General features: G+C 42.1%; 1 protein-coding gene across 4 annotated transcripts; it reads right to left on the bottom strand.

Moving 5' to 3' along the window:
• Positions 1-2,284: 2,284 nt before the first annotated feature.
• Positions 2,285-17,300, bottom strand: SIK1 (salt inducible kinase 1). Of its 4 annotated transcripts, none has more exons than XM_043538122.1 (14): positions 17,201-17,300; positions 15,896-16,119; positions 14,762-14,878; positions 12,063-12,126; positions 11,670-11,831; positions 11,063-11,187; positions 10,823-10,946; positions 9,723-9,946; positions 9,237-9,386; positions 8,331-8,453; positions 7,820-8,042; positions 6,743-7,018; positions 5,761-5,992; positions 2,285-5,112 (listed from the first exon to the last, which is right to left on the bottom strand). In XM_043538122.1, exons 2-14 carry the CDS (start codon positions 16,046-16,048, stop codon positions 4,689-4,691), a joined length of 2,397 nt encoding a protein of 798 aa, XP_043394057.1. In that variant the 5' UTR covers positions 16,049-16,119; positions 17,201-17,300; the 3' UTR covers positions 2,285-4,688. The 4 variants fall into 4 exon arrangements, with proteins under 4 accessions (XP_043394057.1, XP_037759031.1, XP_037759041.1 ...); XM_037903103.2 differs by having other exon boundaries at positions 17,043-17,298; XM_037903113.2 differs by lacking the exon at positions 17,201-17,300 and adding an exon at positions 17,043-17,174 and having other exon boundaries at positions 2,285-5,200.
• Positions 17,301-18,432: the final 1,132 nt, after the last annotated feature.

Raw genomic sequence — 18,432 nt, 5'->3', positions numbered from 1 at the left:
CAAATCAATGCTAGATTGATGGCAATGAGAAGTAGTGAATTTCTCTTTGCATTGAGTCGATACAACACAGAGAACAGCGTAAGCTAAGCTCTGCCCTTCACTGCCAATGCGTTAGCCATGTTTTGGATGGATTCCCCATGTGGATGAAGGGTAGTTTGGTCCCCAAACCAATTCAGTTCTTCTTCATTGGCAGTCTCAGCACAGTGAGTGATGCTAGTTAGTGCAATAAAGGAGGTTAGAGATAAGGCAGGACTTGTATATGAAGCTGTGCCAACAGAAGCCCTCTTCTGTGGCATAGCTACATCTACCCTAGGGGCTTCGTTAGCATTGGTGTGTGTCTTTAGGGGTGTCATCCTCACACCCCTGACTGCCGTAGCTGCTGGTATAGATTTAAAGTGTAGGCCAGGCCTCAGGGTGAAACTTTATATACATGGAAATTATGTCCAGGGATCTAAGAATTTTTTTAAAAAAAAACTTATTTCACATATATAGCAAGTCATGGTGCTTTGGTCTCTACACACTCATGGACTAGATCCTCAGGTGGTGTAAATTGAAGTCAAAGGAGCTACACTGATTTGCACCAGCTGAGAATCTAGTTTTCATGCTTTTCTGCATGTGAGGTGTTCACCTGGATAACATGACTTTAAACATTGCATTCTGTTGCTGGACGATGACACTTGGGATTTTTTTTTCTGACCAATTTACATTAAAAATACATTTAAAGGCCCAGTTTTCAAAAGGTTATATGGGGGCACAGGGCCTACATTTTTATGCAGCCACATCAAAATTGCAGCCTGGTGGACACATACAACATTTTTGGCAGTTTACCTCTGCATGTGCACTGGAAGAGGCAAATGCATGTAGAAACCTGCAGCCTCCTATTATGCAAATACAAATGCATATGCAAATAAGTGACAGATCAAGACTACTAGCATCTCTCGAAGTCTGAAAGCAGGAGACAAACCGATCTTTTCTCCAGCCGATATCCATCTCTTGGTCAATTTGGTAGTCCTCTGCAAGCTACACAGTTCTTCCCCCTCAGTTCCCAGGGCAGGAGAGTAATCTTCTGCCAAACCAAGGTAGGGTTTGTGGGACATCAAAAGCAAGATTCAATGCCGAGACCTTGCATTCCTGAAAAGATCTCGAAACTCGAGAGACCTGATGGACAGAACACCTTGATATGTAGCACAACTGGCAGCCTAGACACTCCCTTCTGAACACCATCATTGTCTTGCCCCTCCCCAGCCCCACATTCCCATGCCCTTCCTACTCCTTGCCCCCTAAAATTCCTGTCCCCCACATTCCTGTCTCCAGTCTGTTCCTGCACCCCCACATTCTCCTGCATCCAGTCTCTCTCTTCTCCTTCACATTTCCTGTGTCTCCTGCCTGGGTCGCACACGGCAAGTAGGGAAAGCTATCTTCACTAGCTTCAATCTCATTGGAAACAATGGTGGATGGTAGCACTATTTAGCAGGAGCAGTCTCATTTCCACCTGCAAATGATGTCGGGAGAGGGCAGCCATCTCAGCAGAGACGAGCCTGGCTTCAGTCCCACTACGAACTAAAGATGGTAGTTGCCTTTGCTAAGAAATGACCAGTTACAAGCAAGCCCCAGATTTCTCCTGAACATCTTTAAATAAACAACCCTCAACTAGTCTTATTTATGACATACTGTATTTAAAACAGACTAAAAATTCAGAGGCAGCTGTTAAATTCTCTTATAACTGTTGGTGCTCTAGTTAAGTCCAAATCTTTTTGAAGATTTAGATTTACATTCCTAAATTAATTCCTCAAATTAAAAAAGGTTAATATTGAAGGAAAAAATGGAACCGCTACGAATGCCAGAATCCTCTGTGCTTGCTGTAGTGTCTTACTGGGCCTAGGGCCTCTCTCGGCTCAAGGGGACGCAGATGGAATGCTTGTCTACTAGGAGAGAACCAAGCTGAAACCATTTGCATTGCATAGACCACGGTACTGTCAGATACCATCACTTGATTACCACAGACGTGGGCTGGATTCTGACATTACCTGCAGGTGAAAGGCTCAATTACCAGCCCTCTAAAACAGCTATTCCTCTCATTTAGTAATGTAATAAAAATGCCAGTAATGTCCTATGGACGTAAGTTTTAAATGAAGTCTAAAATCCACAAATCATACAGAAATAAGCGAAGTTGATATGTCAGAGCATCTCAGAAGAAAAAGCCCTGCAGAATCAAGATACAATACACATAAGACAAAAATATTTTAAAACATTTTTATTTAAATATTAAATAACACATCAATCATTTTGGTGTACATTTTTCATTTTAACATAAGAAATAAAATGATCTGTTCAGTCATGGTAAAAAATAAAACTATACATCTTAATTAAACCAATCACATAGTGTCTTTAAATAGCCTATTGCATTGCAGTCTGCAGAACAGCACTGTCAAGATATCTACAAAAACCAAAACATTAAAAGTGACCTCTTTCTGCTCCAGGAATAATTCCAAAGAGGCTCTACACCAACTGGAAAAGGAAAAACAAACAGAAAAACCTATGAAAGTAAAGTGCTTGTCATTGCTTAGAACAGGAAACAAAAGACTTTCTGTGGCCTTTGATCTATGGCATTAAAACAAATATTGAAAAGAAAACAATTCTGTGTATTAAGTACGTGTGCTATCTCATGTGACAATGATGGCAAAGTTGCTGCTTTGTGATGAGCTGGCTTCTTCTCTCCCTCCTCCCTCTCCCCCTTTAAAAAAAAAAAAAAAAAAAAGCAAAAAAACACTTTGCAAATTAGCATGAGACTTTGGTGTTTTCTCTGCTGCAAGGCACCAACCAGTCGAAGATTCAATCAAAGTAATTTCCCTACACCTTGAAGCTTCCAGACCACATAGCAGCAGCAGCAGCAGCAAGCTGGAGATATATCAATACAGACACGCAGATACTGTACACAGATAAAAAGGTAATTTATGAAAGCCACAGACACTGAGCCACATAACATCTTTACCCCTTCCCCCTCAAACCAATTAACCTGGTTGATCTTTGGCTTTTTTAAAAAAGTAGGGTGTTTTTTGTTTTTTGAAAACGTGTAATACTGCAGGTTACAAGAAGCCAAGGTAACTTGAAGGCACCCTGTGTCACACTAAAGACCTGGGTCCTTTAAGCATTTAGACAGAATGAAACTATTTTTCTGACATTCAGATGGTAACTTTTGGCTAAACTGGCTCACTGCTTACTCACCTGCTACCAAAGCTGAACCCTCACCCCACTAATTCTTGTAAGAAGTTGTGGTCTATTCTCCCCTTTATACACACAAACTTCCATTGACACCAACATAAGTCACGCTCTGTCAGAGAGGGAGTTTACACCAGAAACACAATAGAAGCATATTACAAAGTATAAAAAAATAAGTAGTGTATATATTGTTTTCTGCTTCCTATTTATACACATATACAGTATTAAAAACCATACATAAAAACACCTAATCAAAAACCTCATTGATAATATGCCAAAAAACCCAAACAAAACAAACCAAACACCCAAAGATTGTGCTGTTTCACTCAGTTTTAATCGTTTTGTTCAGAAATAGCTGTACTCCTTTAGGAGTAGAATTCTGTTCTAGCCTATTCCTTTTGTCTTTGTATAATTATAACCTCGATATTGCACGTTTCCCCAAGAGTCAGTTCTAGCTGGACCCGGATAATGAAATGCGTAAAAATGTAATTAGCAGCAGAAATAAAATGTGCAGCACTAAGAAATATCCCTCAGGCAACTTCACAGGCAACCTCTGGGAGGCTTTTTGAAAGAAATAGTTCCACCCCAGAGCCCAATTTTACTCATTTCAATCCCAGTGCCTCTGCAGGAATACAGGGAAAACAACTTAGACAACATTTATGAAAAGATTCCTCGAGATTTAGAGCAAAAAAAAAAAAAACAAAAACAAAAGAAGACATTACACAATTTGGATCAGGATATCAGGGGATAAAATTCCAAGAGAGATTAATTGCTTCTGTGCTAATGATCAGAACTTGTTTTTAGCTGTTCTAGCTGATATATCAAGCAAGAAGTTCACAGTTTTCATTTAAAGCATAAGTGTTTTTAGGGAGGAGGTGTTGGTTCCTTTAAAGTGAGTATCAACTAAACAAAAACAAATGGCAATGCTTCCATTTTTAATTTTATCAATGCATAATGTTGCATGCCACTGTTTTTTTTAAGAGGTAATCAGCTTCACAAGCCCATAAAAGAATATTGTGAAAAAGGGAGGCTCTGGTCCCTTCTTTGAAAAGCCTCTCCCTGCTGTGTCACCACTACTGACAGCTGTTAAAGTCTTGCATAACAGCAGAGCTGTATTGGTCTGACTTAAGTACAGTACCAAAGTGTTCTACCCGGCCTCATCCATCCCTGCTTCCCACCCCCTACCCACCCTTCATTATTTGTCTTCAAAAACATTTTTCAGTTTCTATTCATATTTGTTCAGTGCAAGAATAATAGAAGCCAAAAGACATACATATTGCTTGTTTCAGTTCTATAAAGTTGTTAGCTTTCTGAACCAGACAGCCTCTTCACATACTTCAAAATTTATTGCTTCTGAGAGTCACTCATCCACACGCCACCAGCAATCCATAGAACTAATGCTGTGGAACAATGGTGGAAGTCCTTTGCAAAAATAAAAAGAGGGGTGTGAGCTACAACAGCAGGAGCTCTCATTTCACCAGGACAAATTTCCCCAGCTGGCTGGAAGTGAGGTCCTCCATTTCACAGTCCCCATTCTGCAAAGTGACAGCATCGTAGCTCGGAGACTGCACAGAGAAATTCTGTTGCTGAGAGAAGTTGTTGGTGGTGATTGGAGAGACATTGCTGCTGATGTACAGTTGGGTGTCTAGAAGATGAGCAGCTGAAGACACTGGTGAGACACTGACTCCAAAGAGGTGAGGTTGGAGCAGTTGGGTGTTGCCACCAAATGCCAGCTCAAATGAGTTCTCCCTTCGTAGCTCTGACAGCAGAAGAGAGTTAGATGTTTTGTAAGTGCCTGTACTGTCAGGAGAGAGGATGCAGTGTGTGGCAGACACCCGAGAGGGCTGGTGACATGTTGGCTGGATCAATTGGTGATGCTGTAACTGGAGCATTCTGAATAAGATTCCAGAGTGAAGGAAATTAATACTTCTTGATCACACTGTTCTTCCCTGTAGCACTTCCCCAAACACTGCCGACCTTACTGGGGCATTTAAAGCATTTTGAGCAACAGTTTAGTAAAACTAGGTACAAATATGGTAATCTTTGGAAGTTACAACAGCAAAATTAGGGCACAATTTGGTCCACTATGAATATACATTTCAGTGACTAAGAACTGTGCTTCACTTGTGAGCTGTAACTCTACCAAATTACAAGGCCCTATCTCCATGCCACAGGAAAGTATCTTTCCCCAAAATTAAACAAAAATAAAGCTCTGACAGGCAGAAGTAGTATGTTTTGCCCTTCCAATACATATGGTGTTTGATGTGACTATCCTAAAACCTAAGAACTCCTGTGAAATATGTAGGTCGGCATTATACTCATTTCACAAATACATAAGCAGAGTTACAGAGAAGTTAAGAGGCTTGTCCACGGTCACAGGGCAAGAGCCTGGAAGAGAACCCAGTAGTCCTAACCCTCAGCCTCATTCCCTGACCAAAAATGAGGTACTATGAAAAAAGAACAGCTCTTTGTAGAGGAAGCTCAACATGGATTATATGTCCCTGCCTTGTTCAAGTCTCTATGTTAAGCATGCTTTCTCACCTCTGCTGTTGCAACACCTCCTCTAGCAGGCTTCGGCCCTCTCTGCTGCTTCCTCCGCTGCTGTACATGCACGTGTTCTGCTGAGAATGCTGGAAAGGGCTCATGCCACTGCGTGCTGCCCGAGCGGATGAAGACTGGCACACCTGGCGAGCAAAGCCCTTGATTTTGTTCAGCCCAAGGAAACCTTTGGCTCTAGCATTCTTTCGTAACTGTTGTCTAAATGCCTTCAAGCCTAGAGGCAAGAAAAAAAAAAAATGGGTATTCATCATTAGCGTTTTGCCTGGATGCTCATCTGGGTGCTTCACTTCTTCATTGATTAGCAATTCCCAACCTCTCTGGGCAACTGCACTCGTTTACCAGAGTGAGACTTCAGGTGAAACAGACACTTCATATTCATCTGCATGCCCTATAGTCAGCAATGAAGCTTATGCACTTGCAAGACTGTGGTTTGGGGCAGCTCAAGCTCGACTGTAGATTGGGGCATGTACAGATGCTCCCCAGGTTACGCAAGAGCCGACTTACGCAAATCCGCATTTATGGAAAAAGTTCTGTAAGCTAGAAATAGGAGGGTTTTTTTTAGGGATGAGGGGGGCACATAACGGTTGGGTATACGTTACTGACTTACGCAAAATTCGAGTTACGCAAGGCATTCCAGAACAGAATGATTGCATAAGTCGGGGAGCGTCTGTACAACTAAATTGGAAGTGGGCAGTAATGGCATCCTGGACTCAGTGTAAAAAAGAGTAGAACACCAAGAACAGCTGTCACAGAAATGGGAAATTCTATATTGGTACGTGGATTTGGGAACCTCTGGGGTAGGTGGCTTACATGAAGTCAAGTTATCCCTTATGTTCTATGGCACTATCATGATGGACACAACAGAAAGCCCTAAGATCGATAAGTCAGAGTAAGCTTCCCAAAATATTACCGTGTTGCTAATTAGAAAAGTGTACAGCCAACTATACAGCAAGAAAGGAATTACCTTGAGTTAATGAGGTATCAGATGCACGTCTTCCTTCCTGGAAGCTGACAGGCAGCAGAGAAGCGCCTCCCATGCAGTCCTGGGCTTGCAGCCCTGGAGTGTCAGATTGGGAAGTCAGAAACGGTGATGTCATCCTGGCTGTGGCTGGGTTACCAGTCATTACTTGATCTGCCAAACAGCTGCTCAGAGCCACTGAGCTGTTGTTTGAAGATGAGGTGAGGCAGCTGTCGGAACTAGTTCCTTCTGTGGGGCTTGTCGAAGAGGAAATGACTATGCCTACAGATGAAGGGGAGAAGGGGAAGGTAAAGAGAGAACATTTCCAAAATGGAGTACAGGAAGAAAAAATTGCCATCAGATTAGTCTGTCCACCTACACTGCAATTATACATAACCTGCCAGCATCAGAAGTCTCAGATAACAATAGAACAGCAACTCATGTTGTACTAGGACATGATTCCATCAAGGATTGCTGAGGTCATAAACAATCTGAATTCAGTGTTCATTTGCAACCTAGTGTGCACACTCAACGTAGAATTTGTTTCCCTGAGACCAGCACTTACTGTGTGCTATTTGGCGCTAGAGCCCTAACACGGATTTTTGTTTTTTTCAATTGCACAAGGCTCTCCCCTGCTCCAGCTAAGTCAATAGCAACATTTCTATTGATTCCAATAGAGGAGAGACTTTATGAGGTTTTACTGTGGTGCAGGGGTGCAGGCAGGAGTTGGAGGGTACGATATAAAGAAAGAACACTTCCCTTTAAAAATATGTAGGTAATTACTAAAAAAAACCTCCCAAACTACTGCTAGCTGGGGTCTCTCCCAAGTAATACAACTGGGCAAGATTATGCAATTTCTAGGAGAGTTTTCAGAAACCATGTTATTTAAATTTAAAAATAAATACCCAATGAGTGAACATTGCAGACCATTTACTACTGACCTTCTCTACCCTAAGTCAGAATGGTGGTGAAAATAGCAATTAATCACGGATATTTGCTGTATGCAATCTTCTATGGGAGCCGTCACCGTATTCCACCCCTCACAGCCCGTATTTCAGAGACCTTCCTCCCTGCAGGACTTACATGGAGGGGTACACGGATAGAAATGAGTAGTGACTTCAGCCAGCGTGTGCCTCCTGCTGGTGTTGCTGGGGAGGTGAAGAGGGTTGTAGGCCTTGATTTCCTCCTCCAGGTCTTTCTCCTGCCTCACCTCCTCACTAATGGTGGTTTCTAGCAAACTGTTGGGAGAAATGGAGCGATTCCTGAAGAGACCATTGAAGTTGGGATCCACAGGAAAGAATACTGGCTGCAAAGACATTAGAATACAGGAAATAAGTGAAAAGCTATTTGTTTATTTTCGAAAAAATATTCTCATTTGTTAGAGCTTTGCAAAGCCCTTCACTGTGCCTTTATTATGCATATTGAGATGAAAGGGCATTGTGACACTGTATTTATATCTTAATGTTTAAATTTTGGGGAGGGAGGGGTGGAGAGGCGGAAACAGGCGAGTGCTAAATATACTTTTAAACCTTTGTCATGTCAAATGGATAGAACAATAAAAACCTGTAGGTGAGATTTAGCTGAGAGCACCAACCTGTAATGGACTGTTCATGTCACAATCCATTTCTGCTTGCAAGGATGACTGAATCAAGTTCTGAGGTTGATGGTAAAGCAGAGATGATCTCAGGGATTCACTTGCAAGGCTGTCTTGAGGCATCTGAAGGCAAAAAAAAAAAAAAAAAAAAAAAAAAGATTTAGAGAAGGCATCCTATAAACTGCAATTCAAAAACTTCAAATGTTGTTTGCATACTGAGTTTCTAAAGCATCTTCCATCTAAGCTTCTCAAAGCATTTGGCAAGAATTAACAAATTTACCCTCTCAACACACACATAAGTAGGAACCCACGAAGCTCCCTTTCACAGATGGAAAAGCTGAAGTACAGAGATTAAGACAACTGCCTAGAGGTGACATAAGAAGTCTGTGGCAAGCAGGGATTATAACGCAGATCGCCTGATGTCAGTTCTGTGTCTTAATCACCACCCCAATCATCCCTTCTTTTTGTTAAAAAAAGAATGAAAGAAAAGAAAATCTAACTGACTCATGGAATCTCTCTGAGGTGGCTGTAACAAGGAATCAGAGGAAGTTTAATTGCTGTGCTTCTGAAAGGGTATATTTCAATGAGAAGCCTGATCACTTGGTGAATTACTGATGAGCACTGGAGAGAGACTGTTCTTTGGACCATAAACTAGTGCCAGTGATTAGGAAATGGGCCATTAGTATTCAATCAAGCACCAAATTCAATCAGCAGCCTGCTGAAGAATGGAATACTGTACCCTCTAGTTTGAGGACAGAGATTAAGTTTGACTCAGAGGACCTCTCTATGGCTTTCCCATGACATTACGGGCAGCAATGTCTGCTAAATAAAGTAAATGATACAGCAAAGGAACAGAATAAGAATACCAGCAGATGTGACTTTATAGTAGATAATTCACCTTCTTACCTCAATGTTGCTGAGCTCAGAGCTCCTTGGTCTTTGCTGACGGCCAGTCACTGGACGATTGGACAACTGGTTGTTTCGGTACTCCTTGAGGCGCTCCAGGAGAAGGTAATAAATTGCAGCAAAATGGTTGTAGCTGCTGTTTTGTAGAGACTAGAAGATATGAAAAGGATTCTTGAGATACAGATAAATCAACTTAAAGAACTCAAAAAGCAGCAACAGGGGCTCAGAGTTTAACAGCACTGTGTCCAATAATTTGTGAATAAATTTTACTGAACATTATACAGTTATATTGAATCAAAGTTAATTTTTGATCACACACACATATATATATATATAAAAAATAAAACTGAGTAGCTAACCTCTTGTTCTTTCCTAAGTAACTGATTTGCATTCAAGTGTTGTCTAACCATCGGCACTTTATTAGTCAATGAGCAAGTATCTAAGAAGTAAGCACCACTCATACTAGAAGGGCAAGCCACGGCTCACCTCAACTGTTCTCCGCCTATCAATGCCAAGAGTCTGCATGATCCCGAGGACTTGCTCATTGTAGTCACCCAGGTTAGAGTTGTAGTTCTGCATGGAGAAGGACAAAGATTGCTGCTGCTGGAGAGAAGGGTCTGCTTGCATCCACTTGTGCTGCTTTATCTGGGCAATGGTTATTCGTTTAGTTGGGTCCACAACTAGCATCCGTCGGATTAGTGTTTCACAGTCTAGACAAAACAGAAAATGCCTTTAACAAGTGGTAAAAATAAAAGCCAGCCACATACAAGAGGCTATTAGTTATTTTACTGCTGCATTTAGACAGCACTAGGAAATCTCTTCAGCAACATTGTATCAGACCAGTTTTAAGTGGGTGCAATTCTACAGATGTTTCATCCATTTACAGTAAATCTGAATTTGGCACATAGTCCGTTACATACACACGCTGCTGGTCTCCATGTTAGCACTTACTTGTATGTGAGCAGCTTTGATTATATTGTTAAGATTAAATTGGGTAAGGGATACTATTAAGGCCTAGGTCACAGTAGAAACAATATCCTTTAATTCCCCTTTTCACAAGGTTGTTCAAGAATGAGCTAGATTGCTAAACCTTATTGTTTTTACTGTCCTTGATAGCATATTCTGAAATTTTAAAATATACTACTAGTGTATAGTTACAATATTTTGAGAACTACACCCACCTAAGAATTACAGCCTAATATCATTAAAATGCTATTTAAAAAAACCCACTTATTTCTCCAGCAAGAGTGTGAATTAGCCATTAGATAAATAAATAAATCAATCTATACTGAATCTAAAAAAGAAAAAGTGTAAACCCTTTAGATGTATAACAGATCCCAGGAAAGAAAATGTGCTAGTGTATGCTGCAAGTACAACACTAAAGAAACTCTGCTGAAAACCTAAGAAAGGGAAAGCACAATGTGTGATTGCAAAATATTCCCATCTGTCATTGCCCTGAAAAGATACAAACGCAAAATCTAACAGATGGAGAGGCAGAAAACTGATTCCTTCACAAAAGACCCAGATTACAAATCAGCCCCCTGTTGGTAGCCCCTTTTCTGGTGTTAAGATTCCAGGAAATGTACCTTGGGACATGAAGTAGGGGATGCGGAATCGTCCCTCCAGCACTCTTTGTCTCAGAGTTGGTAAATTGGGTCCATCAAAAGGCAGAGAGCCACAAACGAGGACATACAGCACCACACCAAGGCTCTGTTAACAGAAAATAGCACAGCATGTAAGGGACTGGAGTACAGTTAGCAATCATGAAAGCCCAGAAAGAGTTTGATCATGCATAAAATGTGAACACTATAGAACATAAAGCTTACCCATATATCAAGGTGAGGTCCTTCGTATTCCTTGCCTTCAAAAACTTCAGGGGCTGCATAAGGTGGGCTTCCGCACCAAGTGGAGAGGGGCTCCCCTGATTTGTAGAAATTTCCAAATCCAAAGTCTGAAGTAAAGAGAAGAGTCTGAAGTGAGACTTCATTAAATACCAGGTTAACATTTTGAAATCAGAGAAAACGAAGGAAAACCAGACTTAGGACTTGTCTACATGGTGCGGTAATACACAGTACAGTTCCCTAGTGCACTTAGGGAAATTTTACTGTGCACCAGCAGGGTCTACATGGATCAATTAATGTGCAATATGTTAGGGCAATTAAGAAATCACACTGCTGTAGTATGCCTTATCTCACCAAGTACACAAGCCCTTATTGCATAGAAGTTCTACACTTATTCATTTAACCTAGGCTTTTTCAACAAGAAGATATATTCAGAAAAATAGTACTATCAGTATGTGCATCTATACAGCAGTTTTAAAAAGTTTTATTTTATTGTACATATTTATAGGAGCACCTAGCTCTAAGACTATAGAAACAGGATTTCATTTCCTGCTTTATATTTTAGCAAAAGTAACCATGTAAATGTTCTCACCTGCTAACTTGATATTCATGCTAGCATCTAACAGAAGGTTCTCAGTTTTGAGATCCCTGTGCACTATGTGATGGCTGTGACAGTATTCCACTGCAGAAAGGATCTGCCAGAACTTCTTTCGAGCTTCACTCTCGCTCAAGTGTCCATTGGAAGTCAAATGATCTGTAGCACACAAAAATAAATATGAACAAGAATTAACACCTGGCAGTATGTTTTCATTACCCTGACAAAGCTGCATTCACCATTTGGTATTTGTGACACCTGACTCTGACTTTTGGGGAACCTTTAACACTATGTCAAAAACATATCTTCTTATTACCCTACATGACTACCAACAATAAAGCAGGGTTTTCTAAATCTAGGTAAGTGTTAGTTATTTCAGTGAGAACTTACCAAACATTTCTCCATTTTTTGCAAACTCAGTAACAATGTAAAGCATATCCTTTGTCTCCATAACCTGTCAAGACAAAAATTAGGACACGTTACAAGTCTCTGAAATTGTTTTTACGAAAAAAATGCCATGTCCTAAATCTAGAACCTCTTAGTGCAATTATTTACAGCCACTATAGGCAGCAACCCAAAGGCCTTCGTTCCTGAACCGCAGTACTCCTTTCACAGACAGAGCTATTCAGAAAGATAGCGAATTAATGCTTGCATATCCAACATACAGTTACTTGCTTCCTCCATACTCTTTTCCCCCCCATACCCTCAAATGTCTATGAAATAGGCTTATGGAGCATTTCAGCAAGCTTTACTTCAATTGCAATACATTTTTTAATGAAAACAGAGTTCAGTAATCACTTTTGATCACTCAAGGACATTTTAAATTAAAAAACGGGTTTCTGGAATTCAAGGACTTTGTGCTAAAAAGGCTAGCAGATACAAAGATCATTAGAGCAGAAATTTACAGCAAGAACACAGTGAAGAAGCGATATCATATACCCCAGTCCCACATGGTATCAGATATGATACCTTAGCCTGCAAGGTGACAGCTCTGCCGGTCAAGCAACAAAAGCTTGCTTTTTGAGCAAGCTGTACTGCTCCATGTCTGTCAACAGCAAGTGTCAATCCTAGCCAAAAGTTCATTTATTGAGCTAGTACTGATTTACTTTTAAACATTTGCTACTAACTTCTATAAAATGGGTTATAAACTAGCCAATATACTTCCTTTTTTTGGAAGACCCCCCCCCCCGCCCCCAACCAAAATAACCCTGTACAGCATTTCACATATTCATTTTTAGTCACTGGGACATATTTTTCCTTTTTGTTTCAAATGTTAGCATGAACTATTTACCGAGAATGGCTCTTCAATGAGAATTGTATTTTTTGCTCCTTCGGTAGAGACTTACAAAAACCAAACAGGTGTCAATGCTACTTCAGAGGCCATCATTTTCAACTTTCTTTGAAAAAGGATTTATGTCAAAGAGAGGGAAGGGAGCGCTCTCATCTCCCCTGCCCTCTCCCTGCCATGCAGAAACGAAAACAAATAAAAACGGGAGAAAAGGAAGAGAAGTTTCCAATTTTAAAAAACTGAAGGGAAGGAGTTTAAGTGTTCTGGGAAAGGTGCCAGCTGGATGAAAGTTAGATGCTGGTGTTGAAACTAAAACACAAAAAACCCATCAACACTGATATGTCATCTAGTTCCACCCCTACTTTTCAGACACCAACAAATAGGTACAGTATCAGTTACAACAACAACAAAGAAGAAAAAATTCAGTTGGAAAGTTAAACTATGATCTATTACCTGTGTCATTTGTTCAGTTAAATAATCTGGTTCAACAAGGTGGGATTTAAGCTAATTTTTTAGAGCCTTGAAATACAATTTTCACCTGCATCATTCCACTAAAGTGCAATCAACAGAACGGTTACAATATCTTTATGTATCCTATATAGCTCAACAGGCAAGAGTGACGTCAATCAAATATTAATGCCAAATAATTTTTTCACAATTAATAATATAAAGATCAAGTACTCAATGGGTATTAAGCGCTTTAATAACCAATGTCTTCACTTAAGCACCTGCCTTACTGGCTCTTCTACTCTACTTTGTGTTAACTGACCTCCACAACATTTAAAAAAAAAAAAAAAAGGTAAAGATCCAAATTGATGATAGTATTTTCTACTTCACACTGCATTTCAGACCTGCTGCTAGATTTCTTAATCCATCATTTACCCTTCCCCGCTCTCACAGACAAATCGTGATACCACATCTTCTTAAATCCACATGGTACTGTTTAAGACTATTAGGGGGAACTTACACCAAATGCCAATTAGATCAAATACAGTATTTAGCATTTGCAAAGCAGCCCTTGCTCATCAGGCAGCAGTGATCCCATTTTCTGCACAACACTCTAGTTTGTCCTTACACTTAATACTTATTGGAACAAGAAATGAACTAAATTAAAATACCCACATACAAAATAAAATGTGGAAGATGTTGGGGTTTTGGTTTTTTGGTTAGATTCCAAAACTAACAAACATGATTAGTGTAAGGAGCAAACAAATGCATAATGGCCTGTAGCTGTAAAGTCTTTAAATAAAGGTAAAAAAAATGCATTTTTTTTAAATTCACAAATTTTAGAGCAGCTCAGTTTGACCATTGATTCACTATTTGAGAGGTTTCAACAAAAATGACATTCAAGTTTGGTTCTGTTTTATTTTACAAGAGCTTAAATTTTGCTAGTATAATTTGCGAGTAGGATATTTCTATAGCTCTTAAAAACTGAAAAAGCAGAGGAATCAGGGGGAAAATGAGTTCCTTAACAATACAAGTAGCCAATTCCATCAATTTCAAGATCAATTCCATTTGATCCAAAACTAACTTGAGTCAATTTTGACTCTTTCCACTAAAAGTGCTTAAAAATTAAAAAAACCCACTGAGGTTAATCATATGACAAACCTGCTCAAAGAGAACACTAAAAAAAAAAAAATACAATGCTTATTGTATTTGTTTAAATACTTCAAAAAGTACAATGTGAGTTCTCTCCCTGCACGTGCAATTTAGAACCATGTGCAAGATAAGATCATTAGCAACCAAACCCATGGGATTCAAGTAGACCTAACATGAATGCAGTCATCAGAACAGATCTTACCTGATACAGCTTGATAATGTGGGGGTGGTTCAAAAGCTTCATTATCTGGACCTCTCTATAAATTTTCTCCAGGTTGCTTGGATCTAATCTTGTTTTGTCTATAATCTTTATTGCAACCTATAAATTTAAAACACAAACCCAGACAGTTATAAAATATGTACTTATGCTGCTGAAGTTCTGAATAGTTCAAACAAAACAATTTTAAAGCGTATGAGTTCTGCCAAACTGATTCTTGTTTCCATTATTAAATGCAGGCTATATTATATATTTTAATTTCTCTATTTCACATAAAAAGATTACACAAAGTAATGAACAGAACTATAGTTCTCAGAGTAGCAGCCATGTTGGTCTGTATACGCAAAAAGAAAAGGAGTACTTGTGGCATCTTAGAGACTAACAAATTTATTTGAGCATAAGCTTTCGTGAGCTACATCTGATGAAGCGAGCTGTAGCTCACGAAAGCTTATGCTCAAATAACTATAGTTCTGATTTCTGCACAGGACCTATTAAGTCACCTAGTCCATACCCCCTTAATGCAGGATCATCCCCGATAAACTATTTTCTATTGCATTGCCTAGTCCGGTTTTAACACGCATATTACAATTGTAGTTTAATTTATAAACCAACTAATAAGAAAACTCTTTACTCACATAGATTTAAAAATGCAAAATTCTTCGTTTTTTTTCTGAATAACTTCCTCATTTAATGAAAAACAAACTAAGGAACTCTAAAGTCTAAATACTAAGATTTTATGCTTTCTTTCTACACAAATTACTTTAAATTTGCACAACCCTACCTACTCTCTAAGAATACACATAGGGCTAAATAATTAAAGTGAAGTGTTAAAACAGTTGGCAATATTTTCTTAAATCTATTCTTGTGTTTTTATTTTACATCATCTGTGTTTATTACACCACTAAGAAACAAACAAAAAAACCCTCACCTATAGTTTTATCTATTATTACTATCACACAATCTATCGCCTTGATTATATTTTGTACAGTACCACAATATTACTGTATGTTAGTTTATTTCACCACATTTGAGGGGGTAGGGGAAAACTTACCCAGAAAGTTTCATGCCCTTTAAAATTTGGTTTCCTATATGAAACTATAGAGTAGATTTCACACCCACCTGCGTTTTGGTTACTCTGTGCCTGGCCAGCTTTACCACTGCAAAATTTCCTTTTCCCAAGGTCCTCTCAATATCATAAAATCCAACCCGGAGAGGCCTTCGCTGGGCTTGATTTGGAGTGGGAACAGAGGTATAATCTGACATGATCACCATGGCTTAGATTTTGGTGGGCAACAAGCAATATTTAGAAGGTATGCATAAGCGCTCCTCTTTAAGCCTTGCACCTGTGTAAAGATAAGAGACACTAATAAATCAAAGGGAGCTTTTGCTTTCTCCTCCAGATGAAAACTAGTAACACTCAAACAACACTGATCAGATTTTAAAGGTTTCACCGAATCTTTAAATTGTGCAGGGTGGAAAGCTTTGAACTAGTCAGGCAGACCGCACAACCCAACTTCTTGGAGACACGGACCAACTTTCCCCTACGCTTCGCTCAGAGCCCGAGGTTAGTTATGAAACGGCCTGGGAGTCTCTTCCTAGCAAAAGCCCGGTATTAGCGACTCGCCGCGAAGAGCAGCTAGTAAAAAGACACCCCACTCCCGTTCATAGCCATGCGCTTTTCAGATCTCTGGGATCCAGCCCTCTACCTCGTTCCCCTTGGAAGAAAGCTTCCCAATTCTAGCGGCCAGATGCCCCGACTGAATAGGAACACTCCCAATATTGGGGCTTTGTCTTATATGGGCGCCTATTACCCCGCCCCTCCCGTCCTCATTTTTCACACTTGCTCTCCGGTCACCAAGCCGCCGCCGCCAACCTCGTCCCCTCAGCCCAAAGAGGCATCGCTAACAGCAGCCAACCCCCCCCCCCCCCCCATACACTCCGCTGCAGCCCCGAGCACCCAGCAGGCGCCGCAGCGCTGCCCGCGGAGCCTCCGCGACCCAGCCACAGGCTTCCCCGCCGGGCGCGCACTGGGCTGCGGCTCCCGGGCTGCGGAGAGGAGCCCGCAGAGGGGAGGGGGGACAGCTTGGCACTTCGGGGCGCTTCGCTCCTGTCCCCGCCGCGGCCGGGCTGGGGAGCGCGCCCCCCGCCCCGCTTCCCCCCGCAGCTCCGGCCGCCAGCGCCGCGGCTCTCCCCGCGCACCGCCCGCCCGCTCCCCAGCAAGCGGCCCCGCGCGCTCCTCAGACAGCGCCGCGGCGGCTCCGGGTACCTGCGCGCGGGGGCTCCCCAGTCCCCGGCTCTCGCGGCGCTGCTGCTCCAGCGGCTGCCTCCGCGCGCTCTGGGCGTGCTGCTGGGGGCAGAGGAGCACGCGGGATCCCCCTTCTCCCGCCCACTGCCCCCCCCCCTCGCCCGAAAACCGAGACAGACCCATTGACGTCACTTTGACGCCAGAGAGACGCGCGCCCAAGCGCGAGGCTGAATGAGAGCGAGACATCGGGCCGTTGCCAAGAGACTAGCTGTTCTGACGCGCGGGCTGATGGAGCCGTCGCCCCGGAGACCAATGGGCGGTGACGTCAGGGCAAAAGGGGGGGGGACAACCGGGCACCTGTCCCCGGCGTCACGTGACCCGTTTGTTATCATTGCGGGGTCGCCCCCTGCCGGAGCCGCCGCGGCCCGGACTAACCCCCCGTGGGCTGGAGCCGGGCCATGAATTAACCCCCAGCGCGCCGGCGCCGAAGTGACTAAGGAAGCCGCCCCGGACCAAATTAGCCCCTGCCGGCTGGGACCACCCAGGGGCCCTTAACCCCTGCGGTGCCGGGGCCCAGCCGGGGACGTTAACCCCTCGGTAGCCTGTCTGCACGAGGCAAACTGTGTTTTTTACCACGGTGTTCCCTAGCCTGGGAGTACCGTGCGGGGGCCCTACCGGTGTACGCGCGGCTGCCGCGCTTCCCGTGCACCGAGCCCCGCGCTCGCCGGCGCCAAGGCGGCCCGGGCGGCTTAACCCTTTGTTTGCTGGAGCAGCCGTGGCACAGAGGAGAAGCTGGATGTTTGGAAGAGAAGGGAGATGACACGGGGAGGAAGCCCTGCGTGCAGGGAGCGAGGGTGGGGTGGCGCTTGTTGCCCGCTCTCGCTATTTGTTATACTGCATGTTATGCAGTATTCGGTGTTTTTCTGAAAGCCCCAGCTCCCGGGGCCCTTTTATTACAGGAGAACCTCAGCTTTCATTTCAAAGGAAAGTCTGCTTCTAGCTTGCATAGTCATGGGGGGGGGGGGGGGACCATGAACCCCACAGTCTCAAAAACCCGTACAACAAATCAGAACCAAAAAAAATGATTATTTTTGAAAGTCCTAGGGTTTTTAAGTCTATCTCATGATCTCTTGGGGCCTGACTCATGATTTTGGAATCCTTGGAGTTGGCGAGACTGTTAACCCTGTGCATGCAAGAGATGAGGCACAAGACGTTAACCCCTTGTATGCTAGAGGAAAAGGTGTGTCATTTGGGTTAAGCTCCAGCATGCTGGAAGCATTCAAAAGGTTGTTCTTAGGCCACATTTTCAAAGAGACATAGGTGCATTGGGATAAGTATATATATTCAGCTTTAACATAGTATGTGAACCAATAATCCACCTAGCGTCTAGGGCTAAAAATCTGATTTAACC

This window comes from Chelonia mydas, chromosome 1 (genome assembly GCF_015237465.2).
Source record: "Chelonia mydas isolate rCheMyd1 chromosome 1, rCheMyd1.pri.v2, whole genome shotgun sequence".
Taxonomy (NCBI): domain Eukaryota; kingdom Metazoa; phylum Chordata; order Testudines; family Cheloniidae; genus Chelonia; species Chelonia mydas.
Note: the sequence above shows the minus strand (reverse complement) of the source record. Positions and strands in the feature narration are given on the sequence as shown.

What these genes read in the sequence shown, in the direction of transcription:
- SIK1 (XM_043538122.1), bottom strand. Translation starts at nt 16,048, where the DNA reads ATGGTGATCATGTCAGATTATACCTCTGTTCCCACTCCAAATCAAGCC. An exon ending in ACATTATCAAGCTGTATCAG is followed by an intron (nt 12,127 to 14,761) that starts GTAAGATCTGTT and finishes TTGTCTTGACAG; the next exon opens with GTTATGGAGACAAAGGATAT. An exon ending in GACCTCACCTTGATATATGG is followed by an intron (nt 10,947 to 11,062) that starts GTAAGCTTTATG and finishes TTCTGTTAACAG; the next exon opens with AGCCTTGGTGTGGTGCTGTA.